The following is a 22,462-nucleotide window of genomic DNA, read 5'->3' as shown; positions in this document are numbered from 1 at the left end:
CTATTTACATTTAGTACAGTGCGTCCTGCTCACAGTGTTCAGCTAGATCCGTTCCTGTTATCTTCCTACTGACAGGCAGGCTTGTCTGGTTACAGTATATAAAGCTACCTGAAGAAAATTACTGGTGTTCTATTTGATCCTATTAGTACCACGGTCAGGCAGCTAGACTATTTACATTTAGTACAGTGCGTCCTGCTCACAGTGTTCAGCTAGATCCGTTCCTGTTATCTTCCTACTGACAGGCAGGCTTGTCTGGTTACAGTATATAAAGCTACCTGAAGAAAATTACTGGTGTTCTATCCCAGCTTAGTGCAGCTACAGGCCATTAGTATGTCTGGAAGGCCAAGAAGGAGAGGCAGACAGTCACAAGCTAATAAGAGAGGGCAAGCAGGCTCTGTGTCTAGTGCTGGTCGTGGAGACGGTGCATCCTCATCAGCACGTGGCCATGGGACACGCTGGGCCTTTTTTTCGGCAGCTGGCCGTGTTGAGCCGCAACATGCGGAAGACTTGGTCGAGTGGATGACCAAGCCGTCCTCATCCTCCTCATCCTCTCTCACCCATGCCCAGGGTGCTTTGTCTGGCAAAGCAGCGGCCTCTTCCCTCAGCTCAATGTCATCAGTGACTCCTTCCCTAGCTCCACCATGTCCTCATGAGGATTCCCTCGAACTGTTTGACCACAGTGTTGGGTACATGCTCCAGGAGGATGCCCAGCGTTTGGAAGGCTCTGATGATGATACTGAGCTCGATGAAGGCAGTAACATGAGCACGGACAGAGGGGGTGCCCAAGAAGGACAGCAATCTGGCAGTCATGCTCCCCCTGCTGCAGCATACTGCCAGGTTTGCTCCAGTGATGAGGAGGGAGGGGATGATGAGGTCACTGACTCAACGTGGGTGCCTGATAGGAGAGAGGAGGAGGAGGAGGAGGCGGCACATCACCAACGAGGCAGGATGCCCTCCAGGGGCCAGCCTAAGGGCAGCACATTGACTGCATCACACCCCAAAGCTCCACATGTGCAGGGCGCTGCAGTCTCTGCGCGTTATTCAAAAAGTTCTTTGGTGTGGGCCTTTTTTGAGACGAGTGCATCAGATCGCACCGCTGCTATTTGCAACATATGTCTCAAGCTATCTCACGTGGCCAAAACATCTCCCGCTTGGGTACCACATGCTTGACCAGACATATGTTGACCTGCCATGCAGTTCGTTGGCAAGCGTATCTAAAAGACCCACACCAAAGAACAAAGAGGATCTCTCCTTGCTCCTCATCAGCTGAGATTTCCAACCCCACTAGACCTCCAGTCCTCTCTGAGACCTGCAGTGAGAGGAATGAAGGTGTAGAATTAGGTGTGTCACAGCCAAGTACTTGTGGGCAATCTGCTTTTGGTACACCGACGTCAGATTGTACCAGGCAAATTTCCCTGCCCCAGCTGCTGCACCGCCGAAAGAAGTTTGCTCCCAGCCATCCACATGCCCAGCGGTTGAATGCTAGCTTGGCAAAATTGCTAGCACTTCAACTGCTGCCTTTTCAGTTGGTAGACTCTGCCCCCTTCCGTGAGTTTGTGGAATGTGCGGTTCCTCAGTGGCAGGTACCCAAACGCCACTTTTTCTCACGGAAGGCGATTCCGGCTCTCTACCGGCATGTGGAAGGCAATGTCCATGCCTCGCTGGACAGGGCGGTCAGCGGTAAGGTGCATATTACCGCTGACTCATGGTCCAGCAGGCATGGACAGGGACGTTACCTAAGTTTCACGGCACATTGGGTGACTCTGCTGGCAGCTGGGAAGGATGCAGGACAAGGTGCAGTAGTGTTGGAGGTTGTTCCGCCACCACGCCTCCAAAATGCTGATTGTGACACACCTCTCTCCTCCACCCCCTCCTCTTCTTCTTCCTCCATGGCCTCTTCCTCGGAACCAGCGGTGCTCCGTAGTCGTTCAAGGGGCTACGCAAGTATGCAGGCCAAAAGATGCCATGCGGTGCTTGAGCTGGTGTGCTTGGGGGACAGGAGCCACACTGGGGCAGAGGTTCTGTCAGCTCTGCAGGGGCAGGTTCAGAGGTGGTTGACGCCACGCCAACTTAAGGCAGGAATGGTGGTTTGCAACAATGGCACCAACCTCCTCTCTGCCCTCCGACAGGGACAAATGACCCATGTGCCCTGTTTGGCTCACGTCCTTAACTTGGTGGTGCAGCGGTTCTTGGGCAGGTACCCGGGCTTACAGGATGTCCTGAGGCAGGCCAGGAAAGTCTGTGTGCATTTCCGCCGGTCATATAATGCCAGTGCTCGGCTGACGGACCTCCAAAAGGAGTTTAACCTGCCCAAGAACCGCCTAATCTGTGACATGCCCACCAGGTGGAACTCAACGTTGGCCATGCTGCAGCGGCTGCACACGCAGCAGAGGGCCATCAATGAGTACCTGTGTGACTATGGCACCAGGACAGGGTCAGGGGAGCTTGGTTTTTTTTCCCCACGCCAGTGGGCCATGATCAGGGATGCATGCACTGTCCTGTCACCATTCGAGGAGGCCACGAGGATGGTGAGCAGTGACAGTGCATGCATCAGTGACACTGTCCCCCTTGTCCACCTGTTGGAGCACACGCTGCGTGGAATAATGGACAGGGCACTTGAGGCAGAACAGAGGCAGGAAGAGGAGGACTTCCTTAGCTCTCAAGGCCCCCTTTATCCAGACAGTGTTCCTGCGTGCCCGCCGATCACACAGGAAGAGGACGAGGAGGAGGAGGAGGAGGAGGAAGATTGTGTCAGTATGGAGGTGGAGCCTGGCACTCAGCATCAGCAGCAGTCTTTAAGGGATCAGTCCCAAGAAACACATGGACTTGTACGTGGCTGGGAGGAGGTGGCTGCGGATGTTGTCGTCCTTAGTGACCCAGAGGACTCCGGACCGAATGCCTCAGCAAACCTACGCTGCATGGCCTCCCTGATCCTGCAAAGCCTGCGTAAGGATCCTCGTATTCGTGGTATCAAGGAGAAGGACCAATACTGGCTGGCAACCCTCCTTGATCCACGTTACAAGGGTAAGGTTGCGGACCTTATCTTGCCATCGCAGAGGGAGCAGAGGATGAAACATCTTCGGGAGGCCTTGCAGAAAGGTCTGTGCAATGCGTTCCCAGAGACTGGGAGGTTACAAACTCCTGTTTCTGGACAACGTGTTGCTGAGGCTTCGGTCAGTCAAAGAAGGAGCGGTGGAGAAGGTGGCCGTCTGACCGATGCGTTCAGACAATTTTTTGGTCCGCAGCCCCAAGGTATGATCGGTTCCAGCAACCATCGCCAGCGTCTGTTTTACATGGTGCAGGAATACCTAGGGGCAAGATCAGACTTGGACACCTTTCCCACCGAAAATCCTCTGGGTTACTGGGTCTTGAGGATGGATCACTGGCCAGAGCTTGCACAGTATGCAATTGAGCTACTGGCCTGTCCTGCATCCAGCGTTCTTTCGGAACGCACATTCAGTGCTGCTGGAGGCGTGGTAACCGATCACAGGGTGCGTCTGTCCACCGACTCGGTCGATCGGCTGACCTTCATAAAAATGAATGAGTCTTGGATCACCACCAGCTACCAAGCACCTGATGCTGATGTAACCGAATAATTTTTTTTGAAATCTCAGATCCCTTCAAAGACTGCCTATGCTGATGCTGAGTGACTATCCCTGAGTAATTATCCTCTTCCTCCTCAATCATCACGCTGATAGCTTGTAAGAACATTTTTGGTTCTGGGCGCCACCACCAGTGCCTAAGGCACAATTTTTCAGCCCCTGTTTAACAGGGGCGTGTTAATTACAATTTTTGATGTAATACTTTGCAGCAGGGCTCGTTCCTGCATTCCAACTAGAGTGTCTGTGAGGGGTTGCAGTGTTGTGGCACCAGCAAAAGTGCCTAAGGCCCAATTTTTCTGCCCCTGTCTAACAGGGGCGTGTAATTACAATTTTTGATGCAATACTTTGCAGCAGGGCTCGTTCCTGCGTTCCAACTAGAGTGTCTGTGAGGGGTTGCAGTGTTGTGGCACCAACACCAGTGCCTAAGGCCCAATTTTTCTGCCCCTGTCTAACAGGGGCGTGTAATTACAATTTTTGATGCAATACTTTGCAGCAGGGCTCGTTCCTGCGTTCCAACTAGAGTGTCTGTGAGGGGTTGCAGTGTTGTGGCACCAGCACCAGTGCCTAAGGCCCAATTTTTCAGCTCCTGTTCAACAGGGGCATGTAATTACAATTCTTGATCTAATATTTCACAGCAGGGCCCTGTGAGGGCTTACAGTGTTGTGGCCACAGCAACACCTAAGGCCCAAATTTCTCCTGAGTATATAGGGCAGGACCCTACTTTCAAACATCTAACTTACAAACGACTCCTACTTGCAAACGGAAGGAGACAACAGGAAGTGAGATGAAATCTACCCCTAGGAAGGGAAATTCTCTCCTGTAAGAGTTAATATGGGAAAACAATTTCTCCTTTCCACTGATGCTTTCCAATCCTTGTTCCACAAAAAACCCAAATTTTCAAAAAACATTTTTCATTGGGACAAAAAGTGAGGTGAAATCTTCTGAAGAGGAGGAAAGACAGCAAAACAAATGTCACAGGGGTGATAACCCTTCCCTATGTTTTCCAAAAAGCTTAAAAAATATTTTTTGGCTGGAGCTAAACGCTTTAAAAATTTACCCGTTCAAAATTACAAAGAGATTCTACTTAACAACAAACCTACAGTCCCTGTCTTGTTTGCACCGCCTGTATACTGCTGTTCAGAGTATATAGGGCCTTTCCTTATTTTAATTTGGGTGCGGGGTTCCCCTTAATATCCATACAAGACCCAAAGGGCCTGGTAATGGACTGGGGGGTACCCATGCCGTTTGTCTCACTGATTTTCATCCATATTGCCATGACCCGACATGACATTAAACCCGCAAGCAGTTTTAAATGAGATTTTTTCCTTTAAAAATGACATTTGGTGCAGGGACTGTTCTAAACATGGGAAACACGAGCCACTTTACAGGCCTACTATAGACACACCCCAGGTACGATATTTAAAGGAATATTTCACTTTTTTTTTTTTTTACTTTAAGCATCATTAAAATCACTGCTCCCGAAAAAACGGCCGTTTTTAAAAGTTTTTTTTGCATTGATACATGTCCCCTGGGGTAGGACCCGGGTCCCCAAAACCTTTTTAGGACAATACCATGCAAATTAGCCTTTAAAATGAGCACTTTTGATTTCGAACGTTCGAGTCCCATAGACGTCAATGGGGTTCTAACGTTCGTGCGAACTTTCGGTCCGTTCGCAGGTTCTGGTGCGAACCGAACCGGGGGGTGTTCGGCTCATCCCTAATCATACCCACTGGGTGTGGTGCAGAAAATTGGTAGAAAAAAGCTTCCACATTAAGAACAAACCTTGCATAATACATTGAATAAAGATGTGCACTACAGTGCTATGTGGACCCTCTAAGATCCAGAATATAATATAAAATGGCAAGCAAAGAAAGGTTTAAAAATGATTGCAAGAAGGTATATAGGCATGACAAAAATGACTGGTCTTCCAGAGTATAACTACCACGCATTAGTATTAGCACACCATTCCTATTTATTCTTGATAGTTTGCATCCGCTACAACAGTACCGGGCGGGACTCTATTTTCCTCCAAGATCCCTAATAGGCATGTCTTGGCCTCGGGTTCCAGTGTAGTCCTGAAGGTTTTATTTATCCAATCAACTATCTCCACCCAGTATCTAAATAGCTTTGGGCACTTCCACACCATGTGGATAAGATCTCCTGTCACCTTACACCTGGGGCACTCATCATTTGGTTTCCATCCAAGTTTAAACATTTTTTTAGGGGTATAATAGACTCTATGGATTAGAAACAGGTGAGAGACTTTCTGTGAGGGGGAAATCGAGAGGGCTCCTTGTTCTAAAATCTTATCCCATTGTTTCATAGTTATTGTCCCTACGTCTCTCTCCTACCCCGCCCTGCTCTTAAGAGGGCCCACTCCATTCAAAATTCTATCCCCCAAGCCAGCATATAATTTTGAAATTAAGCCTTTAGTTGAAACTGGTTTGATTAGTTTTAAGAGTAGTGGAATCTGAATACATTCAATAGTTTGGGACCTGAATTGGGCTTGTATAGCATGCCTAATCTGAAGGTATTTTAGGCCAAAAGGTTAAATTTTGGTCTCATCTGACCAGAGCACCTTCTTCCACATTTGCTGTCTCCCCCACATGGCTTCTCGCAAACTGCAAACGGGATGTCTTATGGCTTGCTTTCAACAATGGCTTTGTTCTTGCCACTCTTCCATAAAGGCCAGATTTGTGGAGTGCACAACTAATAATTGTCCTGTGGACAGATTCTCCCACCTGAGCTGTGGATCTCTGCAGCTCCTCCAGAGTTACCATGGGCCTCTTGGCTGCTTCTCTGATTAATGCTCTCCTTGCCAGGCCTGTCAGTTTAGGTGGACGGCCATGTATTGGTACGTTTACAGTTGTGCCATACTCTTTCCATTTTCAGATGATGGATTGAACAGTGCTCCATGAGATGTTCAAAGCTTGGGATTTTTTTTATAACCTAACCCTGCTTTAAACTTCTCCACAACTTTATTCCTGACCTATCTGGTGTGTTCCTTGGCCTTCATGATGCTGTTTGTTTACTAAGATTCTCTAACAAACCTCTGAGGGCTTCACAAAACAGCTGTATTTATTCTGAGATTAAATTACACACAGGTGGATTCTATTTACTAATTAGGTGACTTTGAAAGCAATTGATTCCACTAGCTTTTAGTTAGGGGTATCAGAGTAAAGGGGGCTGAATACAAATGCATGCCACACTTTTCAGATGTTCATTTGTAAAAAATTATGAAAACCATTTATATTTTCCTTCTGCTTCACCATATTGTGCCACTTTGCGATAGTCTATCACATAAAAACCCAATAAAATACATTTACGTTTGTTGTAACATGAGAAAAATGTGGAAAATATCAAGGGGTAGAAATACTTTTCCAAGGCACTGTATACTTATTTTAAAGGGTTAGTACATTCAAAAACTATTTAGGTTATACGTGGAGGCAGAGGCAGAGATTGTAGTCAAACTGGACAAACACATATAATAAAACATTTACCTGGGCATAGGCAGAACAGCCAGGTAAGCTACATATAAAATTATAGACATCCTGAGAAGTCCATTTACAAATATCTTGAATAGTTGGAATATCTTCTCTGTTCAGGAAGAGGCTGTGTGTGCCTGTTAAAATGTAACAATGATGGGCATTAATGAGGTTAAATGTCATTTTAAAGACTGCTATTGATATACAAAATATATTAAAGCTTGATTATGGCAAAAACCTTTTTTTTTTTTTTTGTTTTGAAAAGTGGGGAAATGGTAAAGAACTGTTTGCATTGCCATCTGTGATTCTAATAAGGAGATTTAGTTTGACTGCCTGTTCCAGAGTAGGGATGGGCGAATCTATCTGGGTTCGGCAAAACTCATTTGAAATTTGCTGAACCTGGACCTAGTGCCAAATCTCATTGAACTCTAAGGGGAAAATTTCATAATCAAATTTAGACAATTTTTAGCACTTATAGGCAAACTACGGTAATTTAAAAAAAAGCATGGAAAGCTAGGCACTGTCATAAGAGACATATACCAATGCAAAAATGTTTTTAAAAATACCATTCAGAAGTGAAAGGGTCTTTTCATGTGGCTTTGAGGGAAACAATGAAAATACACAAATCCTTTAAGTAAGATGATTAAGGGGATGCCTTTAAATTATATGTAGTTTTATGGGATAGTATGATTTTCACAGGCAGTCTCAGCGATAGCGTACAATGGCAGCACATATTTGGATGTGGAATTGATATTTTTGTTTCACAATTAGCATGGCTTACACACAGCAGCATCCCAATGCGATTTTTTCCAGTTTGAAAAAAAGGATTCTAATAGGCCAGCTTTGACCAGCAGATAGAAATTGGCCAGTAGTTCACTCATGATGTCCCTGTTCTCACTGATGCAAAACTATCCCACCTCTAGCCACTAGCCAATTTAAAACTGTCATTAGAAATTAGAAGACCGCAGTTAATATAACAGTGTAAAATAAGTCAGCAGAAGGACATTTTAAAGAGGGAGAATTGGTCAAACTGTGCTAGAGAAAGAGCACAGGCAGGTTTTACTACAGGAACTATGAAACCACAGTATAAAATTGGCAGTAGCAGGACTATTTTAAATAAAAAGGTTAGGCCCAGATTTACTAGAGACAAAGAGCACAGGCTGGGGCCTTACTACAAGAATTAAAAACTGCAGAGAATAAAGCAAAAGTAAATTTGGACATCAACAGGACTGATTTCATCAGGGATAATAGGCATAAGTAGTGTATGCCTAACTTTGCTCTTATCTATGGGGATGGGGGTGCCGCAAATGAGACTGATATAATGTAAGGTGGTTTAGAGGCACGCAGTGCTTGCACTTAGTCTTTTCTTTCAAACAATGCAGTGGTGCAAACACAACTCCAAGAACAGATGGTAAATTACTTGTGAATGCTGAAAAAAAAAATAAAAGTGAGCGCTACACAGAAAAATGAAATAGAATAACAGCTGCTAGCAAAAAAAGGCAATATATCCAATCCTCCAAAGCAATAAACAAAAAATATGCAGCACTGTGGTAAATATAAACGTGAGTTACATAAACATAGCAAAGTCCTTCTGTGTATAACAAAAAAAGTCCAATGTTCCCCAGTAAGTGCATAAGAAGATGTCCGACCATCATAAGGGTTGAAGGCTTACTTACAAGAAGCATCCTTTTAGTTAGTTACTTATTAGTTAGTTACTGAAATACCATTTAATTCATTTAATACTTGCTTTGTATCTTTTAAATAAGGTGTGTTGATGACTAAATCCTGGAGAAAAGAATCTATATATTCACCCACTCTAGCTGTAAGTGACCCTGTCTACCTCCTCTGTCGATCAGGAATTATAATTCTCTTTTATATTTTATCGAAGGGTCTCTATTAATGGGAAGGTAAGTATCTCTATCATTAAAAATATTATACATCTCATTTACATATTTACTTTTGTCCATTACTACAATGGAACCTCCCTTATCAGCTGGACGGATTATCTGATTTTTTTTTTTTACTCATTCCTAAATGAGAAGATCTATTCCCTCTTATTTTTTGTGAATGCTGTCCTTTGAACAACCAAACTTAAAAATGGTCCCTATGAACGTATAAAAAAAAAAAAATAATAATAATAACATGAAAACCTAAAAATGCCAAGCCTGTAACAGAAACCCGCAATTTTTTAAGGCCTTACATGAAAAAACAGCTTAAAAACATATAACAAAAAACAATATAGCCTCTAAGTAACTGAAAACCCTAAACTAATAACCACTGAAACAAAAGCTCACTTTTTAAAATGAAGCCTTGCTGCAAAAAAAAAAAAAAAAAAGCAATGTAGCCTAAATTAAAGTCCTTATCAACATAGAATATTAAATAACACCCAATATAAATTATTGGCCAAAGAACTATCAATCACAAATAAAGTACAGTTCTCTAAATGACCCTAAACTTTCTCTATGCAGTTTGTCAGTTTTCCCTTTTCTTTCGCTACAGCATCCAGTTCATTATGGCTCCCTGTGCTCTTCCTTTTATAGTGACGGGGGGGGGCTTATCTAAATGTCTCCTTGTTGGCATTTCTAAGCTTGCTGGCCATATGTCAAAGACCCATGCAGTGCAATATGGTTTAAAAGAGTTCTCCCAGGTCACTCGGCACATAAATTCCCTGGGAACCACAAATCTCAAACCCTTAGCATTTGGCTCAAATCTATGGCAGCAGCGAACCCTAACCTTATCTCTGTTCCAGAGACCACCATCACTGAGACAGGAAGAGAGGAGAGATCTCTCGAGTGGAGAGACAGCTAAAACGGGCCTATTTTCTAACCCCTTCCCACTTTCCTATAATATGTTTGTTTTTTTTTTATGTCTGACCTCACTGGAGAGATTTTCACTCTTTCTGTCATAATGCTTCTCTCACTGGGGAAAGAAGTGAATGAAATCCTTCCCAACAAGAAAATCTACTTTAATTAAAAAGAGCAAGCCATCTTTTACAATGTGGTTGTTAGATTAAAATGGACAGTCCTGTTAACCAAACTTCACTTTTCAGACTGCCAGCAAATTATTTGGTTCAAGATCTTACATTGTTAAAAACTGTACTATCAAACCCCAGGCAGATATAAAATATTTAAATTAATGCTGCTCTGTATTCATTATTAAATTTATTTTTTACTTCAAAAAATGAAAATACCTGAATGTTACTTGGTGTCAGTCTCTTGCAATCAACTGTACAGCAGAACTAAAAACGGAAGAGAGGAAAGCAGCACAACAAGCCAGTCAGTTGTGCTGCAGTGGGGCATGCTGAAAGGCGCAAGCAGAGTGACAGAGAGGGTAGTCCATCAGTCTGCTGCTATGACGTTTACTGTACAGTCACAAGTCTTCTGCCCTGTCAAACAGTAAAGCAGAATTCGTATGGAAATTTCATCCACGTATTTAGTTGTTTGCCTGGAGTTCATCTTTAAGACAAACAACTAGATACCAACTGAGTACTATATAGTTCAATAAGGAAATAGGAGATACAGACCTGGAAGGAGTGAAGGGTTCATGGTGACTTGAAAACCATATGGACTTGCTGATATGGGAACAGGAGACTGGTAAATAAATCTGTCCTCAAACGCTGTCCCAGGATTGGCGAGCTCCTTGTCAGCACAATTTCTTCCTCTGCTTGTTTCTATAGAAGTGGGATTGCTTGTCTTCTCCTGGCTATCTGAGATTTCTAAAGCACTTTTATCCATTGTAGGGCCTGTGTGTGCTTTTCCTTGGTCACATTTGTTGAATGTCTCTGAGTCCTCTTCTTTTTTCTCCTTCTCCTCTTCAGCAGTATTTGGTGAGGAATGGAGTTTATTATCTAGCTGGAGTTTGGATACACCTATGGAACTTTCTGCAACTTTTTGATTGCTAGCTCTTCGGCCTGGTCTTCGAGCTCTTTCTCTTTGCAGACTACTTATGGGAGCATAAGGACTGCCAGCCTTCAAAAGCGCACTGCCATGAAGTATCTCTAGGGCATTACGATGAACAAACAGATCAGATGGCATCTGGCCTTCTGGACATATCTGCCTACCTCTAAAAGCCACTGGATTTGGTGGCATTCCATGGTATAGAAATGGTGAGTCCATATCTACAAAGCCTTTTCTATGTGCCTTGTCCACCTCTCTCTGGTGATACATAGCATTCATTTCCACATCCATCCTGGTGGTATAGAAGAAAGTGAAAGAAAGGGTGACTGCGTGAGAGTTTGCAGAATATCTGTGATTTACTTTATTAAAATGTTTCTCATAATAAATAATTTTGTGCTATTTTCCACAGGTATCATGCTTTGTTTTTTTTTGTTTTTTGCCTTTCTCTGGATCAACTGTGGGTAAAGGATTGTGTATATGGAGGTTTTTGATTTGATAACAATTATGACTTTTAATAAAGGACTGTAATACATACTGTCTTGACAGACAGGAATATTTCAAAAATTTACAATAATGTGTTCTTCAACAGGGATTTTTGTAAGTTCTGCCTTAGTGCATTAGAGATAAACAATATTTTAGAATCCTAAAAATTATTAAGAAAAAAGGTAAAACACTGTAAATATTTACAGAAAATGCTGTTACAAAAGAAAAGAGACAATAATAGGAAGCAAATAGGGTCTAAGAATTCAATGGGCATAAAATGGATTGGTGTTGACTCTCATAAAATGAAATAAAAAATCTCTGGGCTGGTGTTCATTTGATGTTAAAGGTTAGCTCCAGACTACTGATGCAACCATTAATCATATATAGTGGCCAAATGTGTAAGACATGAATGTCTCAGTCCCTATATGTATGCTAAAATACAATCCTGATGCAGCCACACTTTTCTGGTCACCAAGGATGGTGTTGACAGAAATGGCCTGACCAATCAAGAGGTCTGAGGAGTGGCCAAGAGGCTTTTATAATGTTTATGACCATGCAGCTGCCACTCCCTCAGATACAGTTGCCAGAATGGCATTACCTTTTGAATGAATACAAATACGATGGGTATATCACCTAGGAAGTGGAATGTGCCTAACCTGTCTCTGGCCCTCCTAATATAGGTGTGCTTGATGTTTGCTGGTAATTAATTGATACATGTGTATAGGCTCTTATGCTTGGTATAATGTTATCAGCTCAAGAGCTATGAAACACATCAATATTTTGACCCTGTAGGGAGAGATATTAAGCCAGGAATGTGTATTCTGTTTTTTGTAGGTTACTTAAACAATTTTACGATAGGGCAATAATGCTCAGCCTAATGCTGTTAGCCTGAATGGACATCTGCCTAAGGGCTTTAATTGCTTAAGCCTGGAAACTAGAATGTTTTCTGATAGCTTTTAAAACACCAGACTTTGGATGTTTGTTCTCTAATTGCTGCTAAAGTAGATATGACCCCACTTAGGTCCTGTTGATGGGATTGGGGGAGGGGGGGGGGGGGTATGGAATCCATTCCATGCTGCCCCCACATAGAGAATTTGTTTTGAATCTAACCTGTGTGGCAACCTAGTGAATGTTAACAGAAGAAGGAGTTACCTAGACATTGTCTTCACAGCAGTGAACTGCAGGACTGGAAGTTCTAGACTGAGAAATCCAAGCTGTAGTTAAAGCTGTACTTTTAGTCCCAGAAATTTCCCATAGTTCTCAATGCAAAACCCTTTCAACTCACTATTATGCTAGCCAGCTCAGACTGAAAACAATGATTTTAGTATAACATTTTTAGGTTATGCAACAACTGTACAGATTTAAGCTTCATCTTGAATGTTGTGGAGACATTTTTTTAAACATAGTGAGTTCATAAAATCTTCTAATACGTATGGATCAGTGACATAGAAGTACCCGCTCTTTAGTTTTCTTTTTTAGGCTACTCTGTCTGGCTTGTTTGAGAGAAGCTGTGGGGTGCATGAAGAGGGAAGCTAGGTCCACTTTTTTTTTATGTACCCTATAATGGTAAGTGGATCATAATATGGTAACTTAGCCATAAATAATTGTGGGCACACTGACCTGTATAGTATAATCATTCATTTTCCCTCCCTATTATACCCACATTGTCCCATATTGTACTCCATATTTCCATTTTATCTGTACTATGTAATTCCCTTTTGTTTTGTACCTTACGTTCAGTCTTAGTTCACTTATCTGTATGAAAGGTTAAAAAGCATACACTAAAAATATCTGAATAAAAAAAAAAAATCTATAAGTAATCAAATAAATATCAATGCTCAAATTGCTTTATTCTTTCGTGAACATACCTTGTCATATTTTGTTTCTGAAGCAGTTCCTGTCTCCTGGCCACAAAATCCAGTGGCTCTGGGTGCAGAAAGCTACTATATCCTAAATAGACAGAAATAAAAGCTCTCTTCACAAATGTTATATAAAAGCATTTATGAAATTAAAATAATAATTCAGTTTAATTTATAAGGAAATGTTTATTTATATGTGATAAAATAGGTTGTCATACAAAGTGCGTTATTTTCTTTACCTGGGCCTGAGAACGTTCTGTTGGACATGATGCTTGAATGGCTGGGGACAGATGAACCAAACTGAGTCCCCATGTGTAGTTGTCTTGTGTCATTGGGAATGATCAAATCAGATGATGGTAACAATTCACCTCTAATATAAAGAAATCATATTAGTCAGCTAATCTGACATGTAATTCTATATTCATATACAATGTTGTACTATGTGTTATTTTACATAGTTACATGGTATTGACATTTCTACTGCAGTACTTCATAGAAAACATTGACCCATTCAGATTAGTCCTAAACACTAAAAAAGTTTACAGTGTAATAGCCATATCAAATTCATACACGCATGCTAGCATCCCAGTGCTGCAAGAGGAATGCACTTTTATACATATAAAAGTAATACATTGGTGTCAAACTGTGTTCTAGTTCTCCAACATGCCTTTGAAAAATAATATCACAAAGACACTGTAGCCATTCAAAGCCCAGGAACATCTCTCATATCTCATTCAAAGCTTCTAAAGTGCACTCGAGGCTGCTATTACTAAACTCCTGAGACTGGTGCTAGTTTGAGGACAAGCTCACACACAGTGATAAAACTTCCTTAAGACTTGTAAAGCCCTGGGAGTTGGTTAATACATATGTCAACTGTTGGTTAGGTTAGAAAAATAAATGTCTCTGTATTTGTTAAAAAAACACAGATAGGATCTTAATTGGTAACTTAGTGCTAGATTGGTTTATGCAGTGACTCCATTTTCCAGTAAATGTCTCTATTCCTTAGTAGTTTGCATATTTTGGAAAACTCTGTTACAGTTTAAGTTTCAGTTGGGAAGTATCACTCAGCAATGCATTCATTTTTTTTTCTTTTACAGATTGTTAAAGGAAAACTGTGCTGAGAGAAACGCCATGGCTGACTTTCTAAGTATATAAATTGCCTGGTTGGCTATGGCGTCAATGTTTATACACCTAGAACAAGCATGTGGATTCGAAACAGTGAAGTCAGAGCTCCAAATGTGCATACTCATTCCAGGTCAGCGACATAAAATAATAAAGCACTAGTACTAAGCACTAATAGTAGAGAACTAGTATTTTTGTAGAGGTGGGCAACAGCAGCTTCCAGATATCCTCATTGATAAATGACCTTTGGATTACTGACATTTTATGTATCAGACATACTGATCTTAAGCGTAAGGTATGAAATTATGTAGTTGTAGATTACACAGAAAATGGTCTGCCCTGTGAAAAAAGTACCAGGAACTTCACTTCCAATTCTTGAATGGAATGGCCCTTATTGAGCAAAGAACAGGTTTGATTTCTAGAGAAACTATAGGACCAAGCAAGCAAGTCTCTTGCATGACATGTACATGTATCTTACAAATAACCCCTTTCATCTCGAGGAGCTCTTTTGCATTTGCTGTAAGGCTTCAACACTCTTTTTTTGTATACACTTTATTTAACAAATTTGGAAAATCTCATGCATTATTATTCTAAACCCTTTAGTAATGGAGCAAATGGCACCTTTCCAACAACCGTGGCTCAAACTGTGTTGGCAACAATGGCATCCTCTGCTGAGCTGGCATCACTACCTGTGGGTTGACAGGCATTATTTGATTTCTCATCATCATCTCTTGCCTCTGCCGCAGTTCTAGGTTTAAACACAAAAAAAACCCATAATGACAAATACAACATTACCAAATTTCTGCACTGCAAATTCAAAACCCTTCCTCAAATATAAAAGCTGATGACAAGGAAATTGTGTTAGCCATAGCAATCAGTAAGATGTGTATGCCTAGTTTGTAACCAGCATCAAAAAAGAAAGAATAGAAAAATAAGACCACATAGACTATATTACGAAAAGTATTGGGATGCCTGCTTTACATGCATACAAACTTTGATTGCATCCCAGTCTTAGTCCGTAGGGTTCAATATAGAGTTGGCCCACCCTTTGCAGCAAGTTTGGGGTGGAGAAACTTGATTGGCCTGCACAGAGTCCTGACCTCAACCTGATAGAACATCTTTGGGATGAATTAGAGGGGAGACTGTGAGCCAGGCCTTCTCATCCAACATCAGTGCCTGACCTCACAAATGCGCTTCTGGAAGAATCATCAAACATTCCCATAGACACCCTCCTAAACCTTCACCACTCCTCTCCTTCACCCATCCACGGCTCACCCCAAGACCACCCACGTGTCCACCCCTTTCACCAAAGCACAATCTAAGTCGTCAGCGATACCAAAATCATCCACTACCAAGGCACCTACGGTCACATCGGCACCCCTTCACTCCCAAACGCACACTGTCACTCGGAGGGTAAGTGAACCCACCATCACTTCTATGTTCCCAGCTAATTCATTACCTGTGGACCCTAAACTTGCACCTATTTTTTTAGGACAGGGCCAGGATTCCCCCTCGAGTCCAACCCCCAACCCACCAACACAAATTTTGGCGATCCACGAAGATCATCCACCCCTGATGTAATTAACTTATCATCCATTCCACTAAACATGGATCAGATCCATGTACTTCAACTTGGCCTCACATTTTGCCCATCTAACGATTTCGATAAATTTGCCCTTATTAAAGATATTCATCTTTTTGCACGCAGACTGCTCTACAAAGTGATCTATGACAAATCTTCCTCCAGCACAGTACCCCTCCAAGATCCAAGGCCCTCTCAACAAGTCCCCACTTTGGCTGAAATACAAGCTCTTGAGGAGCTTATGTCACTTTGGGAGGAGGGCGACACCGACGGCGACGACCTTCCGGAATTACACGATTCCGGGGCCGCCGCCCTTGGTGTCTCCTTCCCCCCTCCTACTTCCTTTAAACCCAAATCCACTAATTTCCCCAACCTATCCACAAACCCCAATATTTGGGCCTTTGTACAACAGGTTACTACTACCATTGAAGGGCTAAACCCTAATTCCCTTCACTCTTCCAATTTAACTCCGGCTCTCACCAAAGCCATCAAATCCCTTCAAAATCATCCAGAACTGATCATTAAGCCAGCCGACAAGGGTGGCAACGTGGTGGTGATGGATGTGCCCTTTTATGAACAAATGTGTCTTGACATTCTTAACAACCGAGATTGGTACAGACCCATCTCTAAATCACTTATCGATCATTACATATCCGAATACCAACAGCTGATATTCGAAGCTTATCAAAAGGGCACTATAGATTCCAACACATGGAAGTTTCTCAGTGTCAAAGAACCCACAACTCCCACCTTTTATTCGCTCCCCAAACTCCATAAATCTCTTGATCACCCTCCGGGCCGTCCAATCGTGTCCGGACGACATTGTCTCACCGAATCTGCCAGTGCATTGGTCGATAAATACCTGGCACCCCACGTAGTTGCCCTGCCTTCATACATCAAGGACACTATTCATCTCCTTCGGATACTTGAAAATCAAACCCTACCAGAAAACACATGGCTAGTAGCCCTAGATGTGGAAAGTCTATATAACACCATTCCACATAATAGAGGCATTTCAGTGATCAGAAAACTAATCCGGGAAAGAGGCCCCAAATTTGACACTTACGGGGACTTTGTCCTTGAATTATTGAGGTTCATACTAACACGGAACTACTTTATGTTCGGCTCCTCCCACTACCTCCAGGTACAAGGTGTGGCTATGGGGACCAAGTGTGCCCCAGCCTATGCCAACCTTTACCTGGGGGGGTGGGAGAGGGAACTATTTGATCCGGTCTATTCCAATCCCTACCTGTCCAGGGTGATCTCCTGGTACAGATATATAGACGACATACTGTTGTTCTGGTCGGGTACCAAAGAGGAACTTGCTCTGTTTGTTCAGCACCTTACCCTGGACACGTTTAATCTTAGGTTCACCATGGAGTGCAGCCAATCGCAGATCCACTTCTTGGATCTTCTGATTGGCTTGCAGTCTAATGGTCAAATCTACACCGCCCTTTATCGTAAACCCTCTTCGGGCAACACGATATTGCATGCTCACAGTGCCCATCCCAGACCTCTCCTTAGAAGCATCCCGTACAGCCAATATCTGAGGATAAAACGCAACTGTACCCTAGAGGAAGATTTCCTCAAGGCAGCATATGAATTGTACAATAGACTCCTCGACAGAGGTTACAGTCATTCTCTTTTGAAAAAAGCCTTTAATAAGGCAAAGAAACTAAACAGAAAGGACCTTGTTTTTTCCGACAAACCATCAGACACTAGACAACCGATAAGACTCATTACCCAATTCTCAAACCAACACACTCAAATCAAGCACATTCTTAACCAATTTTGGCCCCTATTAACATCAGATCCTATAATTGCCAAATATGTGAATACACACCCTGACATCACATATCGCCGATCCCCCTCACTTCGCGATCGACTCATTACTAGCCACCATGTCACTGACACTGCCCATAGGCCCACTGCCACAGGTACATACCAATGTGGCAGATGTGACATTTGTGCTTTTGTCACTAACTCTCAAGTGGTGAACTTGCCTAATGGAAACATTCATACCATCAGACATCGAGTCACCTGTACCACCGTAGGAGTCGTTTATCTGGCCCAATGCCAATGTGGTTCATACTATGTCGGCAAAACTAAGCGTCCGTTTCAGATTCGTATTCGCGATCACATCAAACCGTTATGCCCCGTACACACGGTCGGACTTTGTTCGGACATTCCGACAACAAAATCCTAGGATTTTTTCCGACGGATGTTGGCTCAAACTTGTCTTGCATACACACGGTCACACAAAGTTGTCGGAAAATCTGATCGTTCTAAACGCGGTGACGTAAAACACGTATGTCGGGACTATAAACGGGGCAGTGGCCAATAGCTTTCATCTCTTTATTTATTCTGAGCATGCGTGGCACTTTGTCCGTCGGATTTGTGTACACACGATCGGAATTTCCGACAACGGATTTTGTTGTCGGAAAATTTTATCTCCTGCTCTCCAACTTTGTGTGTCGGAAAATCCGATGGAAAATGTCCGATGGAGCCCACACACGGTCGGAATTTCCGACAACACGCTCCGATCGGACATTTTCCATCGGAAAATCCGACCGTGTGTACGGGGCATTATACAAAAACACCACTACCACTGCTATCAACCGGCACATTGCTGCCCAGCACAATTTTGATCCCCATGTCATTGTGTTTTCCGCACTCGAACATGTTCCTTTACATGTCAGAGGCGGAAGCATAGACAGCAAATTACTACGACTTGAAACCAAATGGATTCATACACTAAATGCCACTAAGTTTCCGGGACTTAACGAACATATTAGTTTCAAACCTTTTCTCTAATACTTATACTCTTATGAGCCATATCCACAAATATACTGCGCAACTCTATCTTTTATGCCCACCCCTCAGTCCGCGTCGTTTATAGTGCTCACCTGCTTCGTCCCTTTTACCTCCTCTTGTCCCTACTTCCCTGCATTCTCTTCTTACCGTTTCACTTTTTTCTTTATATGTTTTTTCTTCTCTCTTTTTTTCTGGTTCTCAGCTTTTCCGGATCTTTGCCATGGCTCCACTTGCGGTTTCCCTTTTCAGTTCCCCTATGGCACTCGTTACCATCATGACCTTCGTCATATGCCATTATTGCACTTCCATTCATAGTAACATTTCTATTTTCATACTTGTATTTTTGTTTTAATTTTCAACTTTTATTTGTATTCATTAATATGTGAAGTTTTGTTATTGATATCTGTATCAACATACCTTTTTGACCCATATGTTTTTTTGATTTCAGTCTGTGTCATACAAGAATTGTCCTTCTTTTATATTTTTCCTTGTACAACTAGGACTCTGTGGTTCTCTATGTCTGTTACACACTCTGTGGCGTGATATTGTGTGCCGACACACAGGTACCTCTTGCTGTCCCCATGGACCCCTGTGGACGGCCTAGTTAGTGGAGGTTATGCCCCCCCACCCTGTGTCTCTGCCCACTTCCAGTCTTGCACTTGGTATGCCCCACTGCCGGATCGCATTCTTTTCCTGGTCCCCCCACTTCCTGGTGGGGAGACGTGTTGCTGGCTTCCCCCCTCGGGAGGTGCATGGCCAGCGCCGTTCGTGCCTGTACGGACGCCCGGGGCAGACCATTTTTGTCTGCCCTGGGTGCCCGCGGCACACTCAGACTCTCTGGTCCCCTCTTCTCCACCGGCTGATGGGAGGCGGTGACGCCCTGGTACCTCCCATTCCTTGGCGTCCCATCCTCTTATTCGCCAAGCGGCCCGCCTGTTCTGAGCATGCGCACGCGGTGTATGTCGGAACTTGTTGTTCCGTGGCTCCGTCTTGTGCGCAGGCGCGGGCGCCCTTCACTTGCGTCCGCACACCTGACCATTATCTGATCAGGTGTGGGGGGTACATAAGTAACCGGCCAGTCCCCCAGCTCTTGTGCTGGACCACGGACGTGCCTATACACACTCCACACACAGCAACAAGGTAATCCCTTTTTTCCTTTTGACATCTAGCACAATTTTGTCCCCATCTCACTACTCACTGAGCTTTCAACCATTCCCCATAGGAGCTATTTTGTACTTACCATCCATTTCCTGGGTAATCCTCAACATCGATTTTCTTAAAGCCACATCCTCCGCTTTAGGGCTTACCAGGTAAATCTGTCTCCTGTCTCCTTAGCAGTCCCTTTATTCCTCTTAATATAGTCTGTGCCGTCCTAACTTTCCCCTTTATATCCATCTTTTCCTAGGATATATTGCAATTGTTACCTTTCTAATACATCTTAGGAATTTGACTGCATCAATTTGAGACTTCTATCTGGCAGGGTACCTCATTAAGTAAGTTCCCCGTTGTTGACTCTTTTTCCTGCCTAGTTTATAATGATCATTAAATTCTATCTTAATAGCAACTCATTTTTCCATCTAGGCCCTTTTTCCTAATTGATTGCTGATTCCGTTTATTGCTTTGCTGTGTGTGTGCATCCATCTATAAGCACCCAGTGTCCACTGCAATTCACTGTTTTTAAAGAAAATTGTGAGTTTTTACACTTCTTTAAATTGATATTGATATATACATTTCTTCGCCTTATGCAAGTGATGCATAACTGCATCATCTTCAGTCTCTTATATGCCAAATTTAACACTTACTCACAGATTTTCAATACATTCCTCTGCCAGGTTTACTGTGTGCCCCCTGCAGGCACAACATACGGCGCGGCCTGCACGTTATTCCCTTGTGGTGACGCCCTCCGCGGCCCCCCTCTCTGGGAGTCGGCGTTCCAGGTATGTTTGCGTTACCGGTACCAGTGGGGCTGCCCTGTTGCATGATTATCTAGCTACATTTCTGATATAATTTTTTTTGAGTATGTACTAAACACTGTATTGTTAAATGATTTTGCTCACATGATGTTTTCTGTACCCTCATATACAGACCCTTTTTACATATTTGAGCTCTTGTTCCCTGAGGAAGCCAATGTCTTGGCGAAACATGTAGGAAATCGAGCCCCCCATTTCGACGGCCACCTCCATCTGGCCTACTCTACATTATCCTGGGTCACATGCAGTATACATATTTATTCTAAGTGTAAATCGATTCTTATGTGTTTTTTTTATGTATGTACTATTACCAATAAACCTTGTAATTTTTTACCTTTTATAAAAAAAACCTCTTTTTTCTCTTTTGTATTCTCTGACCTTAGCACCGCTATAATCCCCTGCCCCTACACCCAATAGTTATTTTGATTATTTTGGGGATGAGGTGCTGTATCCCATGGTACCATCTAGCCACCATTACATTTACCCTCCTAAACCTTGTGGACAGTCTTCCCAGAAGAGTTGATGCTGTTATAGCTGCAAAGGGTGGGCCAACTCTATATTGAACCCTACGGACTAGGACTGGGATGCCATTAAATTCATGTGCGTGTAAAAGCAGGTGTTCCAATACTTTTGGTAATATAATGTATATAAATTATTGCTAAGGCAAAATTTAAAAAAATATCTAGTTTTTCTACAAAGCTTTATTTTTTTCCACAGAATATTCCATAGGTCTCTACAATAAAGGAGTACACGGCAAGACCCATACACAGACAAAGATGGAGAACACTGTGCTTGATTACATATAACATTTTTGCCCACAGAGATAACGGTTGATTTACTAGAGGCAAACTGTTCAAATTGCAAGGGAATGTTCTCTTAAATTAGTCAGTGTGGTGAAAATTCTCTTTGTGAAGAATACTCAAACGTGCAAGGACAATAAAAATAATAATTGTATTTTTACTTGTACATTATTGGATGATGGAATTCATCAAAGCATCACCTCATTCACTCAGCAAAGTGGAAATTCTAAAAGTCTAACGATCTAATAGAGCTACTCCCTAACTCAAGTTAAAGTTTACATTTTTAATACAAGGTTATTCAATAGGGCAAGTGGCAAACTGCAGTAAACCATTGTAGGAGGAGAGGAGATTAAGGGGGATATGATCAACATGCACAAATACATAAGGGGTCCATATAGTGAACTTGGTGTTGAGTTATTCGCTTTAAAGTCATCACAGAGGACAAGGGGGCAGTCCTTACATCTAGAGGAAAAGAGATTTCATCTCCAAATACGGAAAGATTTCTTCACAGTAAGAGCTGTAAAAACGTGGAATAGACTCCCTCCAGAGGTGGTTCTGGCCAGCTCAGTAGATTGCTTCAAAAAAGGCCTGGATTTATTCCTAGGTCTACATAATATAACTGGGTACTAACACTTATAGGTAAAGTTGATTCAGGGAATATCAGATTGTGTCTCGGGGGATCAGAAAGGAATTTTTCCCCTGCTTTAGCAAATTGGATCATGCTTTGCTGGGGTTTTTCTCCTTCCTTTGGATCAACTACGGATATAGGATTGTAGGTTTTTTCTTTTGGGTTAAACTAGATGGACTTGTGTCTTTTTTCAACCTGACTATCTATGTGTAACCAAGCAG

The 22,462-nt window shown here is 42.7% G+C and overlaps 1 protein-coding gene and 1 long non-coding RNA gene across 5 annotated transcripts in view; one reads left to right on the top strand and one right to left on the bottom strand.

The window, feature by feature from the left end:
* SAMD7 (sterile alpha motif domain containing 7) overlaps nt 1-22,462 on the bottom strand; it is a 106,257-nt gene that overhangs the window by 31,534 nt on the left and 52,261 nt on the right. For all 4 annotated transcript variants that reach the window (XM_073626170.1, XM_073626168.1, XM_073626171.1 and 1 more), the window contains 5 exons: nt 15,069-15,195; nt 13,565-13,695; nt 13,335-13,416; nt 10,611-11,275; nt 7,103-7,224 (listed from right to left, as the gene is read on the bottom strand). In XM_073626170.1, the coding sequence (XP_073482271.1) occupies nt 7,103-7,224; nt 10,611-11,275; nt 13,335-13,416; nt 13,565-13,695; nt 15,069-15,195 (1,127 nt within the window). The remainder of the gene's footprint in view (nt 1-7,102; nt 7,225-10,610; nt 11,276-13,334; nt 13,417-13,564; nt 13,696-15,068; nt 15,196-22,462) is intronic.
* Nucleotides 10,804-22,462, top strand: part of LOC141139752 (uncharacterized) — a 61,407-nt gene continuing 49,748 nt past the window's right edge. The window contains exons 1-2 of the long non-coding RNA XR_012243800.1: nt 10,804-11,192; nt 14,423-14,580. This is a non-coding gene — a long non-coding RNA (uncharacterized lncRNA). The remainder of the gene's footprint in view (nt 11,193-14,422; nt 14,581-22,462) is intronic.

Source organism: Aquarana catesbeiana, linkage group LG04, assembly GCF_042186555.1.
Source record: "Aquarana catesbeiana isolate 2022-GZ linkage group LG04, ASM4218655v1, whole genome shotgun sequence".
Lineage (NCBI taxonomy): Eukaryota > Metazoa > Chordata > Amphibia > Anura > Ranidae > Aquarana > Aquarana catesbeiana.
The sequence above is the reverse complement of the archived record's forward strand: the minus strand, read 5'-3'. Positions and strand labels throughout refer to the sequence as shown.